At 34.8% G+C, this 20,531-nt stretch overlaps 1 protein-coding gene across 1 annotated transcript; it reads left to right on the top strand.

Moving 5' to 3' along the window:
- Positions 1-630: 630 nt before the first annotated feature.
- Positions 631-19,167, top strand: LOC128998511 (uncharacterized). The gene is made up of 7 exons (XM_054424681.1): positions 631-763; positions 2,085-2,258; positions 2,494-2,693; positions 4,115-4,268; positions 8,208-8,476; positions 8,843-9,058; positions 18,959-19,167. Exons 1-7 carry the CDS (start codon positions 721-723, stop codon positions 19,010-19,012), a joined length of 1,110 nt encoding a protein of 369 aa, XP_054280656.1. The 5' UTR covers positions 631-720; the 3' UTR covers positions 19,013-19,167.
- The last annotated feature ends 1,364 nt before the right edge of the window (positions 19,168-20,531 follow it).

Here is a 20,531-nt window from a genome sequence, read left to right as displayed (position 1 = left end):
ATTAATTTTAACAATTTATGAGTGACGCCCTGGAGCCCCCTTTATGTTTTTTTTCCCAAAATATTACAACATTTGTATAAAATAACAATAAGTTTTTTTTAAGGGTTACAACAATAAAAAAAGAAAAATTGTCTTACTATTTTCTTTTTATTATTCACTACAAAAATATTTTTTTTACTCACATAGCATAAATAATATATATATATATTTTTTTATGACAATCTAAAACCAAAGATCAAAGGAAAATACCGTATACCGGTGTCTACTATGTATGCTAAAACCCACGAGGCAAATGTACCCATAAGTCCGGTAGTGAATTAGCAAATGCCCCCGCTTTCAAATGTTTGAGAAGGTAGCCTACTTGTCTACCGAGCTTTTCTACAATGAATAAAAAAAAATAGTCTATAATATTAACTATAGGTATGCATTAACAGACAAACAATGAAATGTAAGAGTACCAGATAATGATTTCTTTACTTAATTTAACGTAAAAAAACTATCGATAGTCTCATCGATAGTATAATACTATCGACCCACTATCGATATTTTCAAACTATCGATACTATCGATAGTACTATCGATAGTAAGTTTTCACTACAGTGTCAGTTGTCAGTTGTCAGTCAGACTAATATTTACTTACTTTACTTTATTGATATGGACTATAGTTTTATTATTTACATTTAATTGATAATTTATACAATTTGCCTTAATACCAATAGAATGGCTGAACACGTCGATAAACCAAAAATTGTTATATTTGGAGGTGAGTATTATATTTATTTCTAAATCTTTATCAAATATACAATTAACGGTAGTGCAAATGTGTTCACGAAAGTTGCATAACTACCGGTATTATTCAAATAACCTTACCATTAAGGTATTCTTAATGATTAAATAATATGATGTTTTTAGTCCCATGTAATGAAGACATTAACTTAGGTAGATCTGTACTGGTACCCTGTTCTCTATCTGTAGATACGTCTGAAAACCTCCTAGGTTAGGTCTTAGGCCTACTGGAGATTGAGCTTAGCCTATGTTAATTGGTCACTGATTGCACCCGTCTTGGTATGTTGGTAAACAAGGACCTCTGATTTGTACAGGCAAATCCTACATTTGACACAAGTTAACAGGTACAAACAGTCTCCTAACATAGGTAAGTGGGTACTTTCGTATTATTCGGAGGCCACTTATTTTACAGCGTGCTGCGGCGGTTAGGTTAGATTGGGTTATCATAATTTTTTTATAACTCATCTGGTATGGTTCGATTCATAACGAAACGAGGAAAGTCCTACAAACATAATTGTGATAACCCAACCTAACATAACGGCTGCAGCACGCTGTAAAATAAGTGGCCCCTCTATAATACAAAAGTACCCTTAAGTGCATTTATATGTGCACGGATCTGTGTGGAGATTTTGAAATAGGCCTAGCCTCATTAACTCATGTAACTTACCTTGACTGGATTGATTCTTGCGATTAAATAATGTCGCTGTGATAAAAAAAATACCGTACCCAACTTTTAGGTTAGAAAAGCTTTTAAACCTTTAGGAAGTAACTGATTGGCAATTAACTCATCAAAATCAATATTTACACATTTGCTGCGGTTGTGTGATGGCCAGGTGTGGGAACAGCTGATGGGCTGTATATGACGATCAAGTTTAATCCAATAGGAGAGGCTCAGTAAAAGATTTACTGTGTTCCAGTCTTGTGGACGTAGTTCTATAAGTTAAGAATCCATTAGAAGATACTTGAACAAATTTGAAAAACATACACTTATTGACAAATGCAGGGGTAGAAGTATTCGGTGACATGAACAGTAAATACTGGGAGTAAGGCACCAAGTGAAAATTGACACGTGCATAAGTTTGAGGTTAGGTTCCTTTAATGCTACACTAGACTGAACATTCTCAGGTCAGTGCAATTCAGCTACTGCCACATGTTAATTTGCTGCATCCTCAGGCAGACATGGTGCAAGATTACCCATGGGCAGCATACAATGTGTTAAGACCCCAATTAAAACTGACAATTTCAAATCATGCTTTTTACAGCCTCAAGTTTGATATGGGTCTTCTTATTGATTACAGGTGTTGGCTTCATCGGACGTAACATATTAGATTTCTTGGTCACCAATCAACTGGTGTCTAAAGTGAGGATCGTAGACAAAACTCCGCCGCAAACTGCCTGGCTGAATAAGCACCATCAGACCATTTTTCAAAGCCCCCTGGTGGAGTTCAAAAGTGCGAACTTGATTCATCAAGGTAAGTCAAATGAATTGGTTTGGAAATTAGAAACAACTAAATTAGGTAGGGCTTAGCCTAAATAGGCCAATAGGGCAAGTTAGCCTAATTAAGGTTTAGACTGGCTTCTTACTACTTGTATTGTGTTGCACTGTGTTATACATTTTCCATGTGCTAGAACGGGATTACCTATTCATTGCACATTGACAATATTCACTAGGAAACGTTCATAACATTTTTCAATGATCTTTTGTAGGTGCTGCGGAACTTTCATTAGAAAACGAGAACTTTGACTATGCAATCAACTGTGCGGGAGAGACCAAGCCAGGACAGACTGACCAAGTTTATGAGGAAGGTATTTATAAGGTCAGCATGAACTGTGCCTCAGCAGCGGCGAAGCACGGGGTCAAACGCTACCTGGAGATATCCTCAGGACAAATGGACTCCAACGACAAGGTCTGTACTCACTGCAGATTAATATGTGCCGTTTTGTGATAGAGCTGGTTTAGGCTTATAAGATCAAATAACCTGTAGGCTACTAGATGAATTTGTTTCTGATTACAAATGTAGTAGGCTACTATTCAAATTATGGAAGACTTCTTTTCAAGCAAATCATGTCTGCTAAAGTGATAATTGATAAACAAGATAACACAATTTTTTGTAAAAGTTGCAGTAGCAAACTAAATTTTGGCTTATGAATTGTCGAATAGAGGGGATAGAAGTTAGCTTACTTTAGAAGATATTAGGTCACAAAAACACACAGAAGACACACAAAACAACCAATATTTCGTCCCCAGGGTAGACTTTCCGGCGTAGAAAAAGAGAGTTAAAAATTTGGCTCTAAATATTGGCTTGGTTTAGTTATTGATATTTCCAGCCCTGGCACATTTTATAGCTATCATACAGGGTGGCTGAAAACTGAAAAGTAACTTGCACCCCACCTTAGCTTTTCAACCATTTGAGATATTTGAAATCTGTTTGCGGCAACCTTCTTAGATATAAGGGGCTACAATAATTATGGTCAGTTTTGAAAATTTTGCCCTTAGCGGGGGTAGGGGGTAGCTCAAAATTTTCAAATAGCAAGTATAGTCGAGTTTGGTATCATTTTGTAGGTCTTGACGAAACATAACAATTAACATAAAGAAAATAGAAATCGGACCATTAATAACAAAATGACAGCTAAAAATGATTGAGACAATGGTTACTTAAAGTAATTTTGAACTGCCATTTTGTTATTCATGGTCCGATTTCTATTTTCTTTATGTTAATTGTTATGTTTCGTCAAGACCTACAAAATGATACCAAACTCGACTATACTTGTTATTTGAGAATTTTGAGCTACCCCCTACCCCCGCTACCCCTAAGGGCAAAATTTTCAAAACTGACCATAATTATTGTAGCCCTTTATATCCAAACAAGTTGCCGCAAACCGATTTCAAATATCTCAAATAGTCAAAAGGTTAAAGAGGGTGCAAGTTAATTTTTTTGCCACCCTCATGGTTATTTGGATTTGAAACATTTTAGGGCGCCATTTTGTTATTAGTGAGCCGATTTTGGTTTTCTTTATGTCAATGTTTATGTTTTGTCAAGATCTGTAAAATGATACCAAACTCGACTATACTTGTCATTCGAAAATTTTGAGCTACCCCTTACCCCCGCTACCCCTAATGGCAAAATTTTCAAAATTGACCATAATTATTGTAGCCCCTCATATCTAAGAAGGTTGCCGCAAACCGATTTCAAATATCTCAAATGGTTGAAAAGTTAAAGGGGGGTGCAAGTTACTTTTCAGCCACCCTGTATAATAACATCTTTACCATTAATGGCAAGGTCCAAATATTATAGTTTCAAATTACTTATAAAATTGTTTGATTCAGGTGAAACACAAAGAGACTGATCCTGTGAAGCCGTGGACCAAAATAGCCAAGTACAAACACCAGGTGGAGTGTGACTTGAAGACAGTTCTCGGACTAGAGTACGTGATCCTTAGACCTGCAATAGTCTACGGGCTGGGAGACAAAACTGGTTTAGGTATTGATGTTTGTTTACCTATTACGCTTAGTAAAATCCTGTGATCTCAAGAAACCCAAGCTTAGTCTAGAGATACAGGAATAGTCATTAAATCTATAATTTTCACAGCTGGACATCTAAAGTAAATAATTTGACCAACTGTATAAGTTATTGTAGTGTGACTTACCGTAGTCGTTTAGATGAATTATTTGAATTACCACAAAAACGTTTGTATGACCAAATGGGTTCTTCATCATTTTTTTTTGTTCACTTCCAAACATTTCACCATGTAGGCCTACTGGTAATGCTTTGTTAGTTTGGCTTAAAATTATTTTTTGAAAAATTTGATTGTTTTTAAATTCAATGATTAATAATAATGAGCCACATCACATAGTTGTCATTCTTCAAAGTTACGGTAATAATTATAAACATAACAAGAGTCATAGAAATAAAAATTATTTACACAACAAAAGTAAACATTTAAGCCTGGTTCACACAATTCATTTCAAATTTTACGTACAATAAAATTGACCACCCATGTTGCTTTAGGTTCTCAGTGCTAACCAAGTGACTGAACTAATGATTGGAACCAAAATATTAAATCTAGTTAAAAAAAATACAGTAAAACTTCACGAACTTCACAATTTGTGAACCCAAAGAATGTCAAGGTATCCAGTACATTGACATTTCTAATGGTTTTCATTAAATAAATAACATAGGCTTACCTATTTTTACACCTAAATACTTACATGAGTATTTTCACATTATGAGTCACATATCATCAAAGAAATGCCGAATATTCAACAAGTAAAACTGGAAGTTCTGAATAGAATGATTTTTTCATCCGTGCTGTTAGCTGTTGACTGTTGAGTTAGTGAGGTTTCATGCTGTAATTTTAAAATAGGTCTTTTGTATCATTAAGCACTTTATCTTGTCTGGAAACCATATTTGTTCTGAACTCATAGATGTTTACAGGACACCTACTGAACTGTATAAACGGTGTTGAGCCATGATTTTTGTTATCCGTGAAATAAACTCAGATTGATCCCAGATTTTTTTATCTAACATCAAAAATAGGAATGGGATAATTTTGATGATCAATTCATAAAAATTTAATATTACAAAATCCTCGACTAAAGATACTTTGTGACATAAGTTTCAATTCTAATTCCAGAATCTCCTCTGATCCAAACAAAATTGTGATGGCGGTACAGTAGAACCTCGGTTAACCGAGGTAATTGGGACCGAGGGTACCTCGGATACGGCGAACCTCGGATAACACGGAACGTAACCTAAAAATCGTTACCGGGGCTAAAAATAGCTCAAGATATACTAAAACATGAACAAAAGTTATTAACTGAACTGTTGTTTAGTTTATTAGTACAAGAAATGTTATTAGTACGCAATAAAACGTGAGAGGAAACGGTAACACTCACAATACTAAACACTGTTTTAATATAACACTCAATTTATTGCACAACTGAATACGTATGATATAGGCTACACAATGTACAGAAGTTTAGTTACAGTACAGTATTCCTGTTTACAAAATTAAATCAAAGAAATGAAAATTAATTTACTGTACATTGTACAAAAATAAACAAAGTAAGCTAATCTTTTTTCCCAAAGAAATCAGTTATTGTTTTTTGACTTAGATTAGAGGATCTTAGGCTAGCCGCCCTGTTGCGCCAGCGTCGCAGCCAAACTAAATCGTTTGTTGTTGCGGTTTCTTGTTGTTCAATGTATGCCAGTCACTGAGCTAAAATTATAACTGGAGGTAGCACTGCCATTGCAGAAGTCTGTCAAAAGCGTGTCGCTGATTTTGTTAGGTTGGTATAGCAGCAGGTTTTTTCATCCAATAACATGGCTTCTATAACTAGGTTTGCATAGCAGTGAGTTTTTTCATCCAATAACATGGCTTCATTTTAACTCACACCTCACGCAAACATGGCGGCTGGCGACACGCATCTTTGACATTCAGTGCTACCTCCAGTTAGAATTATAGCTCAGTGATGCCAGTGCTCCCTCGATCATTCTCAGACCTTCTGTATGTGACATTTTCTCAGTCGCCCCATCAGATTCATCGCTGTAAAAAAAACTTTTGTCGAATCGGGGTGGTGGGGAGAGCGAGTGGCTCAGTCGCGTCCATCGATGTATAATAACTCCCTGGATTGCGCGCTCAGGTTGAAGTAGGTCTCGAAAAACGGTCCGTCGCTACCTCGCTCTGTCCGCGAGGAGTGGGGATAAAAGGCATGAGTCACCCTAGTGGCGAGCGTCGCGCCCGCTCTCGCCGTGTATTGCTATGTTAGTTTTGTGGAAATATTCCGAGGATAATTGATTGTAACGAACTTAAGGAGGTTTATCGGCAGATATAATTAATCTACGTACTTGCTCACACTTTGTAGAGTATGTGTCAAAAGTAAATCTCATAAGAAATGTAGTGGTGATATAAAAGAGTTAGATTTATTTATATTTGAACATTAACCAGAGCAAAGTCTATCACAATAATTATTTGATCACATATGCATGTCATCATTTGCTTCGGTGAGGCCCAATTATTATTGAGAGACTTTGCATCATTTAAGAATATATATTTTGTTTAAATTGTAGTATGTTTCTTTGTCATACTGTTATTAACGTGTTTGGAAAATATATTATGTTGCTAAATAAAATGAGTGTATAATATTTAATGCCAATATTTCAAATGTATTCATTATTCTCACTGAAGTAAAATAATAACAAAATAATTTCTTAGGTATTAAATACTGCTGTGAAATCCAACATTTATTCTTTGATTCAAAGAATTTTTTTAACTATAGACTACAGGTAAGCATTAAAATGCATAAACATACGGCTGTAAATTTAGTTACCATTCTTCGTAATGTTATGCCATATTTGATGTAATATAATGATAATTAAATGCTAGAAACTCGGTTTCTATATCCCGTAAACTGATGCTGAGCCGGCCGAGCTCCTAGCGCCAATGCCGCGGCAAGCGATTTTATGCCTATTTTTAATCGCTTAAAAATGATACAAGCAGGCTCCGTATCAAAAAAAGCTTCAAATAAAAAATAAAATTCATACTTTGATCTAAAACTTTGCCGCAGGAATTTTTTTCCTGACCAAAAAATAAAAAAGTTCCTCGCTTACTACATTTTTCATGTTTTTAATGGCGTTAAAAAACAATCATCTGTTTTAATTTGCTTAAATAAATTATAAAAAATATGTTAATGTAAAAACTAGCTACATGGTAATGAGCACTGGTTTTTCCAGAAAAATGATATATCAATTTGAAATTTTTATGTTAACAAATAAGTGTAGCAGAGCAGGTTGAGTGAATGTATGTTTGTGTAAAACAGAGAGGTTCACTCGGCCCGTCCGCCTCGGTATCCCGCCAATTTGATTGGCGGGCACGGACCGTTTTTCCACCACCTAGCGCGCTATCCAGTAGAGTTATTATACATCGATGGTCGCGTCTCGGCATTGAAACAGTTCGCATTGGTCCGGCGGCGAGCGGTGTCGGGTTACAACACCTGCAGCTGCTCTGGCGAGCGGTGTCGGGTGACAGTGCCGTATGCATTCGGCAAAGATAAGCGCTAAGCTACGCAAATATTTGGCCGAGGAAACACAACAGTTGCCAACATTTTACTGTACAGTAGTTTTAACGCATTGCAGGCTAGCGTGCGTATTGAGATAAAAGGAGCACCCAAACGCTCATTACTGTACGTAGTTTGTGCGTGTTTCTTTTGATTTTTAAATAAAAAAAATCGTTCGAGGACGGCCTCGGTTAACCCGGAGTCTCGGTTAAGCGAGGCTCGGTTAACCGAGGTTCTACTGTATTATCATGATGATCTCGCAGCAATTACAGAAACGACACAAATTTTCTATCACTCTACCTTTGCTCCCATGATCCCTTTAATATCCTGTAACGTGTCTGTAATGTGATTAGTTGTGTTCCAGTTCCTAGGTTGGTACTGGGTGCCACCTACCAGCATCTAGGAGAGAGCATGAAGCTGCTGTGGTCGCGCGACCTTGTGATGAACACTGTACACGCTAGAGACGTTGCGCGAGCTGTGTGGCATCTGCTGCATCGGCCAGACTCGTCCGGACTAGTTTACAATCTCACTGATGACGGCAACACCACACAGGGAAGTGTCACTGAAATCATCTCCGACTTATTCAACATCAACTACGACTATTACGGCAACGTTGTATCCACTATTTGCAAGGTAACTATTATTAGTGTTTGACTTCACTCTAATATTCTAATAGTTATATTCTGAGTGTGTACAATTTTGTAGTTTAAATTTTTATACAGAGTATAAAAGTCATCATAGGGGTATTTATTTAAGTTTGACTGAAAAAAAGTTTTTGTTAGAAATAGTAAAACAAGCGTTTTTTCCATAACAAAATATTATAAGGAATCAATAGATAACATAAGTTCTGTCCAAAATGATCATGTTTAACTAGGACAACTACAAAAGAAGTGCGAGCTGATTGAATTTCGAGCCAAGTTTAGCCTAAAGGTTTGGTTGATCGAGCATAAGTCAAAATTGAGTCAAGCCGTGGAATGAGTTGATGGTGTTCTGTTTCAGGTGGACATGTCAATGGTGGTGGAGGAGGCCAATGATAAACACATGGGGCCGTGGGCTGAGCTGTGCAAGCTGTGTGGAGTGGAGAATACTCCCCTCAGTCCCTTCATCCACCAGGAGCTTCTGGAGGACAAACACCTCAACCTCAGCAACGCTCGGCTCAAAGAGACAGGGTTCACTCTCTCGCAGCCATCAGTAACCAAGGAAGCTCTCATAGAGGTAGAGAATACAATTTGAACTAAAATTTTACATAGTGGTATCTTAGATAAAACATACTCCTAGTAGATTCCCATCCTTATGGAACATCTGAAGCCAATTTTATTGTTAGTTCTGTCCGGTGTACTGTAGATGTTGTGTTTTGTTTACAATTTGATTGTATTATTTTAGGGTTAGTTTCTCATGATTTGTGCCTCACTGTTTGGTTATATAGTGGACAGGTTATTGTTTATGATTAGATAGTTTTATTTGGTTAAACTAGGTTTTATACTGAAATAGCAAGAAACGAATTGTAAACAAAACACGACTCTACAGTACAGCGGACAGAACTAACAGTAAAATTGGCTTCAGCTGTTCCATAAGGATTAAATATACTAAGGGAGTATGTTTTATCTATGGTGGTATCTTTGACTATTGATACAACTAGACATTCTATTCCCATGTAATTTTGTAAGTTTTTAATGAAATTTGTCGTAGTTGATGTGAGCCACCGACAGATTGCGCTGAACTAAATTAAAAATTTCAGTAGGATATTTTTTACCAAGTCAAACTGATGGAACAAATTATAATGAGCTATAGCAATTATTATGACCCATAAACTATATCAAAAATGAAAATTAAGGTAGAAAATAGTAAGGCAATTATTTTTTTGTAAAAAATTGGCGACAGCTTGTCCATATATATATTGGCGGTCTACTTCTGTATCAAATAGTCAACGGTAGTATTCAGGAATGGACAGACTTATACTTTTGGTTCAGTTCAGGCGTAAATTTAATTTTGCTTCCTAATTTTTAGGATGGGAACAGAACAGGAATTATTATTTCCGGGCAAAAACAATTCATTGAGATTTAGTGATAAAGATTTTGATTGTTTGTACATAGTACATTTATATTCATTAGGGCTGAAGTTAATAAAATCAGTCTCTATGGTACATTATGTGAAGTTTATGTATATTTTATAAGTGAAAGTTTTTGGAGAATTAATGTGAAATTCTCAAAAAAATACTTTTTTGGTATAACAAGTTGAATCCCAAGTGAAATCAAGGATCCATGATGAAGATTCACAATCTGTAATTAAATCCTGTACTCCAGAAAACCTACCCAAATCGTCATCCCAAATTAGTGAATTAGAGAAGATTATATCTAATTTAAAATATGATCTCAACTTGATTAAGCATGAAAACCTGATGCTTAAAAATCTAGCTATTAATAATCAACCCTTAACTGATAAATTCATGTCATCCTCTGATACAATAAAAAATAAAAAATTACTGACAGTAAACCAAAACAACAGTCTTAAAACATCTAAGGAGCTGCTTAGCGAAGAATTTCTCACGGATGTAACAATCCAGACGTATTTTCAGATGTTAAATGATAGATTCCTACATGATAAAGCATGCATAATAATTAATCCTCTCATTGTGCATGCAGTGAAGAACACAAATGATTTCACCGACTTACTGGATCCACTCAAGATCAATGGTATGAAGGTTGTCATATTGCCGATAAATGACTCTGTAAATCTCTCATCATATGACAGTGGTTCTCATTGGAGTACTCTCATACTTTTGAGGGAAGAGAATAAATATTATTACTTTGATTCTCTGGGAAATTACAACGAGAGTTCGGCGCGGCAGGTTGCTGACAAACTATCTCATTACCTTGGTACTACAAATAAAGCTGACTTTTTTGCTCTCGATGGCCCACAGCAACCAAATAGCCATGACTGTGGGGTGTTCATGTGCTGGACAGTGGAATCAATTGTGCATGACCTCATGACTTCTGGGGAAATAAATACAGAGTTTCTCGCGAAGTGCAAGTTAACATCAGCTCAGATAATCAGTAAACGCTCATTACTTTGTTATGTTTTAATTAACAAGGAAGCAATGAATAATGAAACTATCTTTTCAATTATGATTTGCAAGTCTGATAAACATCTGGTACTTAATCTGACATCGGACACTTTCAGCAATTTGATGACTGCTCCAAAAACATCCCCAATACCTAATGCACATCACCACAGTGATAACAAAAACAATAACCAGGAAGAGGCTACTACTTGTACTACTACCAAAACTACATTACAGGCTATAGACACAGTAGGTACATCCGGTATGAACACAAATAACTTTAGGTTTCAAAAAAAGGCATCTAGACCAATAAATGTCGAAAGTTACCACCCGACCATAACTAACAGGTTTTCATCTCTGACCAACTACGAACCTGAAGAAGCTGCCTTGAGTGTTCCTACATTAGATCAAGAAACATCTTCACAAACAATTGGATCTTCCTACAAGCAGACAACTCATGATAAAACTAAACATGCAACTAAACCTAGCATTTCAAGCAATAGAAAACGTTTATTAAATCAAAATAAAGTGCACTTAACTAATGAAACTGGATGCCGAACTTCACAGACAAGAGTGCATGTCTTTGCAGACAGCCATGGCAAAGGCTTGGGAAATTTATTGGAATCATTACTGCCTCGATCCTTTGATACCTTTGTTTCAGCAACTTCTGGAGGCAAACTTGACCACATTTTGGAAAAAACAGCCCACATGATAAGAGATTTTAAGGAATATGACACTGCTGTTATCATTGCGGGAACCAATAATGTTGGATATGAGGCATTGCATAAGGGAGTTGATAACATTCCAGCTTCATTTAAAAAGTTTGCTGAAGACAACAGTCATACAAATATTGTTTATGTGTCACTGCCCTACCGTTTTGACTTGAAACTTGACGACCCTATTAACAAAGGTATAAATACAATCAATAGTGAATTAAGAAAAATGAGGCATCTCAAGGTATTACACATTAGCGACTTTCAACGAAGATTTTTCACAGTTCACGGGCTGCACATGAATAAGTTTGGAAAGCAGGTATTAAGCAGGAGAATTGCGAACATTGTATTGAACTTAAAACTTTCAAAGCAATTGACTGAAATTGAATCAAAAATATCTCTGAAAGTAATTGAGGATGGTATGGATTCCTACATAGACAAATATTGCAGCAATTCCAACGTTTCATTTGCCCACTGCATATCAGCAGATTTCGAAAATCAAACAAAACATATGAGTCAGGGAGTTGCTACGGTATTCAGGGACAAGTTGGGAAGACCAAAGAAGGATGACTACTGTTCCAGCAACTTAACATACCAAAAAACTGACAACGGCGCCGGTGTTTACAGCCTTGTTACAAAACCCAAATATTTTCTAAATACTAACAATTTTCCTGAGTATAAAAATAACTATGATTTGGCCTTTTCCCAACTAACTGAAGATTTCAAAACTCGTAACCACCAAACTCTGATATGCTCAACTATGGGATGTAATCGTGATCGAGTCTCACCTGTTCATTTCATTACTAATCTAATGAGGTTTCAAAACTCAACAGGAGCATCCGTATTTATCATAACGGGTAAAAATGAATCACAAAAATATCTAAAAAATGGACTGAAGCAAACAACTTTCGTAAAATACCTAAAGCAAATCATAGTTGGTCAATACTTGGAGGGCTGTGTTAGGCAAAACCAACAAATTCATAACTCCAATAGTGAATTTACTCTGGGAGTAAAAACAAGTACAACTGTTTTTAACACTGATAGAGGATTACAACAAGAACATCAGAGTAGAAATATGAAACACAATCAACCAACACTTCCGCCAGTACTCGACATCCACCCTGCAACTGAGTCAACGGATCTACCTTCTCTAACTGAATCCTCCGAAAGTAAACAAGAATCTGAGTTGACTGTTCAATCATCTGGGGAAGAAAAAAGTGTTAATCAAAGTGATATGGGCAATATTGTGTTTTGTGAAGTGTCCCCTTACCCCACATTAAATATAAGTTCTAAAAATGTAACTAGTGAAATTAGCTTAGAAAATAGTGATATTGATTTTGAAAATGTTAACAATCAGACCTTTGCAAGCAATGTTTTAAACTCCCAAGTATGGCCAGGGTTACCTGTGAAGTAATTGAGCCTAATTCTAAAGCAACTAAGACTGTATTAACAAACATAAATAAGCAGTCTAGCATAACTGTCTTCCACCAAAACATACAATGTTTAGCTACTAGAATTGATTCATTAATTATTACTATTGAAGAACTAAAGCCGCAAATCATTATTTTAACGGAACATAAATTAAACCAAAATGAAATTATGACACTCAAAATACCTGGGTTTCAAGTGGCTACCTGGTTTGCTAGAACTGATTTTAGAGGAGGGGGCGTTTTAATACTGGTATCAACAAATATCAATTTCAAAAATGTATCATTTAATTCTTTGACATCACTTAATCAAGATAAAATATTTGAATCTTGTATAACTGAAATTAAAATTGGGAAAGAAAAATTTTTAGTTGTGGGTCTTTACAGAACCCCATCTGAAAATGCTGAAATCTATCTAGACAAATTAAATGAACTGTTGCGAATTTTAAATAAAATTAACCGTAACATTCTACTGGGGGGCGATTTTAATATTGATGTTTTGAAGGAAGACAAAAAGAAAAAAAGTTTTGTGAATATAATACAAACGCATGGTTTTCAATATACTATTAAAATACCAACTAGAGTTACTGAACATAATGAATCAGCTATTGATAATTTTATCACCAACATAGATGACAAATGTTTTAAAGTAGAAAGTTTAATCACAGCTTTGTCAGACCATGATGGACAACTCTTCAAAATTTTAAATTTAAAAAGTAAAAACAATATAAATTCTAAAATACATAAATTTGAAAGAAGATTTAAACCTGAAAACATTAAACTCTTCATTCATGATCTCTCCAAGGAGGATTGGACAAAGCTTTATAACTGTAATGTTGAAGACAAATTTACTTACTTCTATAACACACTTAAATATTATTTTGATTTACATTTTCCAAAAACTAAAATAGTCACGAGTAATGTAAATAACAGCTGGATCGATGATGAAATTATCAATGAGCACCGTCAATTAATTGCAGAGCACCAATTGTACAGGAATGATAGAAGTAACATTAAGTTAAAGAATTGTATTAAAGAACGTAAAAAAAGATATAGAAAAATTATAAAGCTTAAGAAAAAAAATCATTTTAACAATAAAATTAGGAACTCGACCAATGTTAACAAAACTGTTTGGCAGATTGTGAACTCTGAAACTAAAAGTAAAAAAGATAAGGTGCATAATAATGTTATACTAATGCAGAATGGTGCCGAAATAGAGGACCCATATGCTGTTTCAAATATATTAAATAATAATTTTGCTGATATGGTGGAACATCATGTTTTACCAAATCTGAATAAAACCCAAACTAGTTCTGAAAATTTTGCTTCAAACACTAAGTTTAAGTGCAAAACAATTGATGAACCAATTTTAATATCCATAATAGACCAATTAAAACCTAAATGGTCATCAGGTTATGATGAAATTCCGATTAGAATAATAAAAGAATCTAAATCTGTTTTATTAAAGCCACTTTTACACGTCATTAATACTTCACTTATAACAGGTGTTTATCCTGATAAGCTGAAAATTTCAAAAATTATCCCGGTATATAAAAAAGGAGACAAAAAAGATCCAAATAACTATCGACCATTGGCAATTCAACCAGCTCTTTCAAAATTATTTGAAAAATGCTTTCTTTTTCAGCTAGTGGATTATTTTGAAATTAATAACTTATTAGATAAAGAGCAGCATGGTTATAGAAAAAACAAATCCACCACTACAGCACTTATATCTTATATTGAAAATGTGTTGGAAAAGTTGGATGAGGACAACAAAGTAATTGGTGCCTTTTTGGATATGTCCAAGGCATTTGACAGCGTGCACCATTTAAAGTTACTAAATAAACTTAAAATGTATGGAATTGGTGGCAAAGAGTTAAGCTGGATTGAATCTTATCTGGAGGGACGCCAACAGTTTGTTAACATTGTTCATTTAAGTGGGAATAAAATGTACCATATTAAATCTGAGGTTAGGACAGTAAAATACTCAGTGCCACAAGGATCAGTGCTGGGCCCATTCTTGTTCTTGTGCTACTTGGGAGGGATGCCAAAACATTTATTTGAACATGTAGAAAATAATACTCTGTGCTTGTATGCAGATGACATAAGTATGTCGATTTATGATAAGAATATGGAGCTTCTTATAAATAAAACTCATGATTCACTCACAATAATTAAAGATTACTTGAATGAAAAAAATCTTTTACTAAATGAAAATAAAACAACGTTCATTGAGTTTGAATCTAAAAAATCTAGAAAAGAACTGTTTAACAATTTTGTTTATGAAACTAAATTTTTAGGCCTCACCTTAAATAGCACACTTAATTGGACCTCACATGTTGACAACTTATGTAATAAAATCAGCTCAAGTATTTTTGCTATTAGACGCTTATATCCATTATGCAACAGAGAAATCTTAAGAAAGGTTTACTTTGCTACTATTCACTCACATATTTCTTACGGTATAGAAATTTATGGAGGAACAAGTAAGTTAAATTTAAACAAAATTTTACATTTACAAAAAGAAGCCATTAGGTGTATCCTTAATCTCGATATAAACGAATCCTGTAAAAATCATTTTAAAGAATTAGAGTTCTTTACCGTTTTCAGTCTCTATATTTATAAAACGATAATGTATGTTAAAAATCATGAATCAGAACTTCAAAGACAGAAAGACGTACATAATTATAACACTAGAAACAAACTAAACTTCATAACTAAAAAACATAAAAAAGAAAAATTTAAGGAGAGTCCTAATTATATTGGAATCAAATTCATGCATTCCCTCCCCAGCAGTATTAGAAACGAAAGTAGCGTAAATAAATTCAAAAATAAACTTAAGGGGTTTTTAATTTATAGCGAATTTTATAGTTTGGAAAGTTTTGAACACTGTAACAAAAAAACTGTATGACTAATCAAGTAGGGAAGTAGGTGAAATCATGTGAAGTAGTTTTAGGTTGATGACACATTCATGTACACTTGTTGTATGTATTGAATAAAGATTTATTGATTGATTGATTGATTGATCCCTATGTAGCAGTAGGTACATACTGCTCACCCCTTATCAATGTAGCTATCTTATGACAAGTCCTTTATCTGGAGGCAAAATGATAATAGACTCATCTTATCAACTGAGCAATACAGCCTTTTTCTCACATGACAAGTAGGCCTATGTTTAACAGAATTATACATCATGTTTTGTTGTGGTGTTTCCGAAACTTATATTCAACATTAAAAAGGTTAAATTACCTGTTTTCCAATCCTCGTCCTCTGGATTATGTACATTTTGGGTGTTTAGACATGATCAGATTGTTGTATAAAAACTTATCATGGTTTGTCAAAAGTTAGGAACAAAATACTATGTGTACTTTTGAACTTTTTACATGCTTAAAGAGGCCTAAAGCAAACTTAGACAAGAACTTCTTGAGTAAGAGGCAAGATAAGTTCTTATACGACGATCTGATGATGGCTGAAGAGCCGACATGAGAAGCATACAACTTCTGGAAACTTTGATGATGTATGGATATTGATGTTTCTTTGGTATAAATGAGGAATTTATTTTTGATGGTTATGATGGTATAGGGGACATACATTTCTCTTTACTTGATACATTTATAATAATCATCCTTCAATATTGTTTGTGCTTATGTATATGTTTTAACTGTATCAAGGAACATTTTCCATCTTGTTTAAAGTATCGTTTTTGTCGATGGAGAGTTTATGCTATTTAAGAAATTACTGCAGACATTTTCCATAACGATTGGACAATGTTTTCATGTCATGTTGGGATCTGGAATCTGATCCCATCCTCAGTTGAGAAAGTTACTAATTTATCCATGTTTTGCCTCCTGGCCTGATAAAGAGTAATAATAATAATAGGTTAAATACCTTATTTACGTCTTCAATCCAAAGTAGTCTTTATGATTACTATAGTTTCGGGGCTAACAGCTCCATTGTCAAATCTTCTTGTCTTGTTAAATTACTGTGAATAGCATTGGTCATAGTTGAAGATCACATGTAGACATACACTCACACACGAAACATTAATATATACAAGTAACATTGAAAATTTGTATTTTGGCCCGCCTAAACAAAAATGGCGTAGTGGTTGTACGGACCGGTACACTGACTGACTCAAGTAATTTAACAAGACAAGAAGACTTGACAATGGAGCTGTTAGCCCCGAAACTATAGTAATCATAAAAACTACTTTGGATTGAAGACATAAATAAGGTATTTAACCTATTATTATTATTAAAGTTACTAAAACAAAACAAGATTAATACACAAATCCATCCAAAGTTAGGAAATCACAAAAAAAACCACACTGTTGTAGAAACAAAAACGTGTCCGACTTCAATGTGCTGCTCAGACTTATTTTTAAATCATCAAATTTATCCTTATACTAAAAATTGTCTTATAACACTCTCGTTCTCTTTATATTCAAAATAGTAAGATTTGAAGACGAACACTATAAGATTTATTTCCAAATACAGTAGACCCCCTCTTAACCGACCCTAACGGGACCTGACATAGGTCGGATAACTCAAAAGGTCAGTAAAAATGGGCAATCCCTAGAAACTAAAAAAAATGAAGTGCTTTTCATTTGGTATTATACAATAATTATTCTGGAGTTTTAAAACGTGCATTATTTACAAAATAAACTACACTTATCTTCTTTTTTAAGTATTCATAAAAAAAGTCACAAATAAACCTAAAACCCGGTAAAGTCAAATACTTTCAGTGGAATAAATTATAGTCGTAGGCCAGATTCAATAACAATTCTTATTTTAATACCTTTAGTAATATTAGTTGATTCTTTCCAAATCTGTCGTAAGGGGCCGTGGCCGTAGACATATTACGTAACACACTTAAGGCAGGGGAGGGGGTATGGTATAGCGTTACACTGCGTTATATTATGGAGGGAGGGTCGGAGGGGGGTTTGCTCAACGTTACGTAACACACATTCCTCTTTGAAAATACAAAAATAATCAAATTGATACCTATCTAAATCAGTTAGTTATATAAAAAGATACGTCCACGTCCGTCATGCTACCTACCTTAATAACAGTAAAACTAAAAATAAATATGTGTGTTAGAGTAGAGTTTGCTCAAGCGTCACGGTGCGTTACATGGGGGGGAGGGTGTTTAAAATGACTCAAAAGTGAGTTACATAATATGTGTATGGCCAAATACAGTACATAACTTATTGTAAAAATTCAAGATACAAGCATTCCTTTTGTTATGAGTCAGAATGTTTATCTATACAAGTATACAGTGACATCCTATAGAGTTTAGTGTAACATCTTGTTTATTTGTTTGTATCAATTTTTCTTTAATTATAAAAATGTTACTAAACAAAAGTCATTACAAGTTTAATGATTTATTTAAATATATATTCCACTAGTAAAATTATTAAGCTTAAGCTGTTATTACAGTCTATTACGATCGAGTTACGTAACGCAAGGGTGGTCAGGAGATTGCTCAAGCGTCACGGTGAGATGGGGAAAGGGGGTTTAAAATGAAGAAAAAGTGCGCTACGTAATATGTGTATGGCCAAATACAGTTCAGAACTTATTGTCAAAATTTTAGATACAAGCAACCATTTCGTTATGAGTCAGAATTAGAATGTTAATCTATACAGTGACATCCTGTAGAGTTTAGTGTATTGTTCCCATCGCTGAGCGTGGAAGCGGAAATGCTGAGATTCCTAGAAAGTGGCGGTTAAACCAAACTGCTCTCAAAACAAGGTCTGTTAAACAAACTAAAATATTTTACGAGCGAGACTGCGAGGTCGGTCAAGAGGGGGTCTACTGTAGGTGTTTTAAATTAGATAATTTTCTACCTTTACTCTATTTTCCTTTCTATAACTGTATTTGTAAAATAGTAATTTTAATTCCCATGAATGTTTCAGATTATGGACGACTATATCGATATGAAGATGTTCCCCTCTTCTCGAGCCACATAACAGTTGTTGAACCTCAAGAAACCAGGGTTACCTAATCTACGTTTGCAAACATTCCAAAGATTTGCCATGTACTATATTGTAGTGTGTAAGTTTTTGAACAGGGCTTTCAGAACATGTAAAAGTATTTTATCATCAAAAATCAACGTAAAACATCATTTCCATTTCACTTCTAAAACACGCCTGATTTTAACTTTAAAACCTGATTCTGGTTACTTTACAATTTTACTAAAGAAACCCTTCTAGTAACTGATATTGATGATCAATGAATAGCGTTGAGATGTGTGACATCGATGAATAAGCTAACCGGTTATGTAAGCTGTGATTTATTAAGGTTAGGTTATGTGACATTCCATTGGTTTTCCATGGTTTCTAGCCTGTGAAACTAGATCTCAATCATGAGTTTTTTTGAGGCTGGTTAAGTTCAAAGTACAGTAGACTCCCTCTTATCCGGACACCTTTTAACCGGACCACACTCGGCGGAAATGACATATCTTTAACCGAACAATTTTTATCAATACATCGGTTTAACCGGATTAGATCGGCAGGAAGTGGGCGGTACTGAAACGACTTTCGTGGGAAAGATTTGAGACCACTGATCACGTGTCTAAATACATTACTTTCCTAAATTTAAGTCAAATACGCATTTAAATGGTCCGTTATTTCACGAGTTTTTGGGGACTTCGGTTTAACCGGAAAACCCGTTATCCGGACTGGCCTCGGTCCCGAGGAGTTCGGACAAGAGGGAGTCTACTGTACTGTATATTTATAAGGGCACACTATTGTGCTAGAACGAATTGAGCAGATTCACTCGTGTAGTTCCCTGGCATGGAAGGAGAAGGTGAACACTGTTGGTCTGGTTCTCTTGACCACTCATACCGTTTCAGTCGTTATCATGGTTTAGACCTAAGGTTATGCTGTATGTGCATATTTTAATAACTACAAGTCAGTAATTGTGACGCAGAAAGCTTTACACCGACTTGTTTCCATCCTGTGCAATGCAAATATAGAAGGTAGTAGTCCGCCAGGAAAAATATTTTGTTCTTGAAATTACTAACCTCAAGTTTTTTTTCACAAACACCATAACCTCTATGTTGTCTGGTCAAAACCATGTTAGTGACTGAAATAGTATGAGTGGCTGGTTAGAAAAGACCAACAGTGTCCTTTCCCCTCCATAGCCAAAGTACTACACAAGTGATACTACTGAGTCCTTTCTGCCACACTCTGTATAAGAGGGTTTAAAATAACTATGCTTTTATTTTCTGGCTATTCATTTTGATAAAAAAATACATGAATTTGAAAAGTTACAGCAATAGGCCTAGTAGTTTTAACTTTAAAGAAAAATATTTTATAAATATTCTTTCTGTTTTTCAATCGGGTCATTACTAATTTAAAGTTTCTCTTTGTGAAGATTCCCAAACTGTGAAAGTGAACTACCTCCCCCTACCTCAATTTCTAGGGCAATAGTGCAAGAAAAAATGTTCCATAAAGTATTGCCTATTGGCATATTTACCCAAAATTA

This window comes from Macrosteles quadrilineatus, unplaced genomic scaffold (assembly GCF_028750875.1).
Source record: "Macrosteles quadrilineatus isolate MER2022 unplaced genomic scaffold, UCM_ALF_1.0 Scaffold_7__1_contigs__length_78375512, whole genome shotgun sequence".
In the NCBI taxonomy this organism is placed as follows: Eukaryota; Metazoa; Arthropoda; class Insecta; order Hemiptera; family Cicadellidae; genus Macrosteles; species Macrosteles quadrilineatus.
The sequence above is the reverse complement of the archived record's forward strand: the minus strand, read 5'-3'. Positions and strand labels throughout refer to the sequence as shown.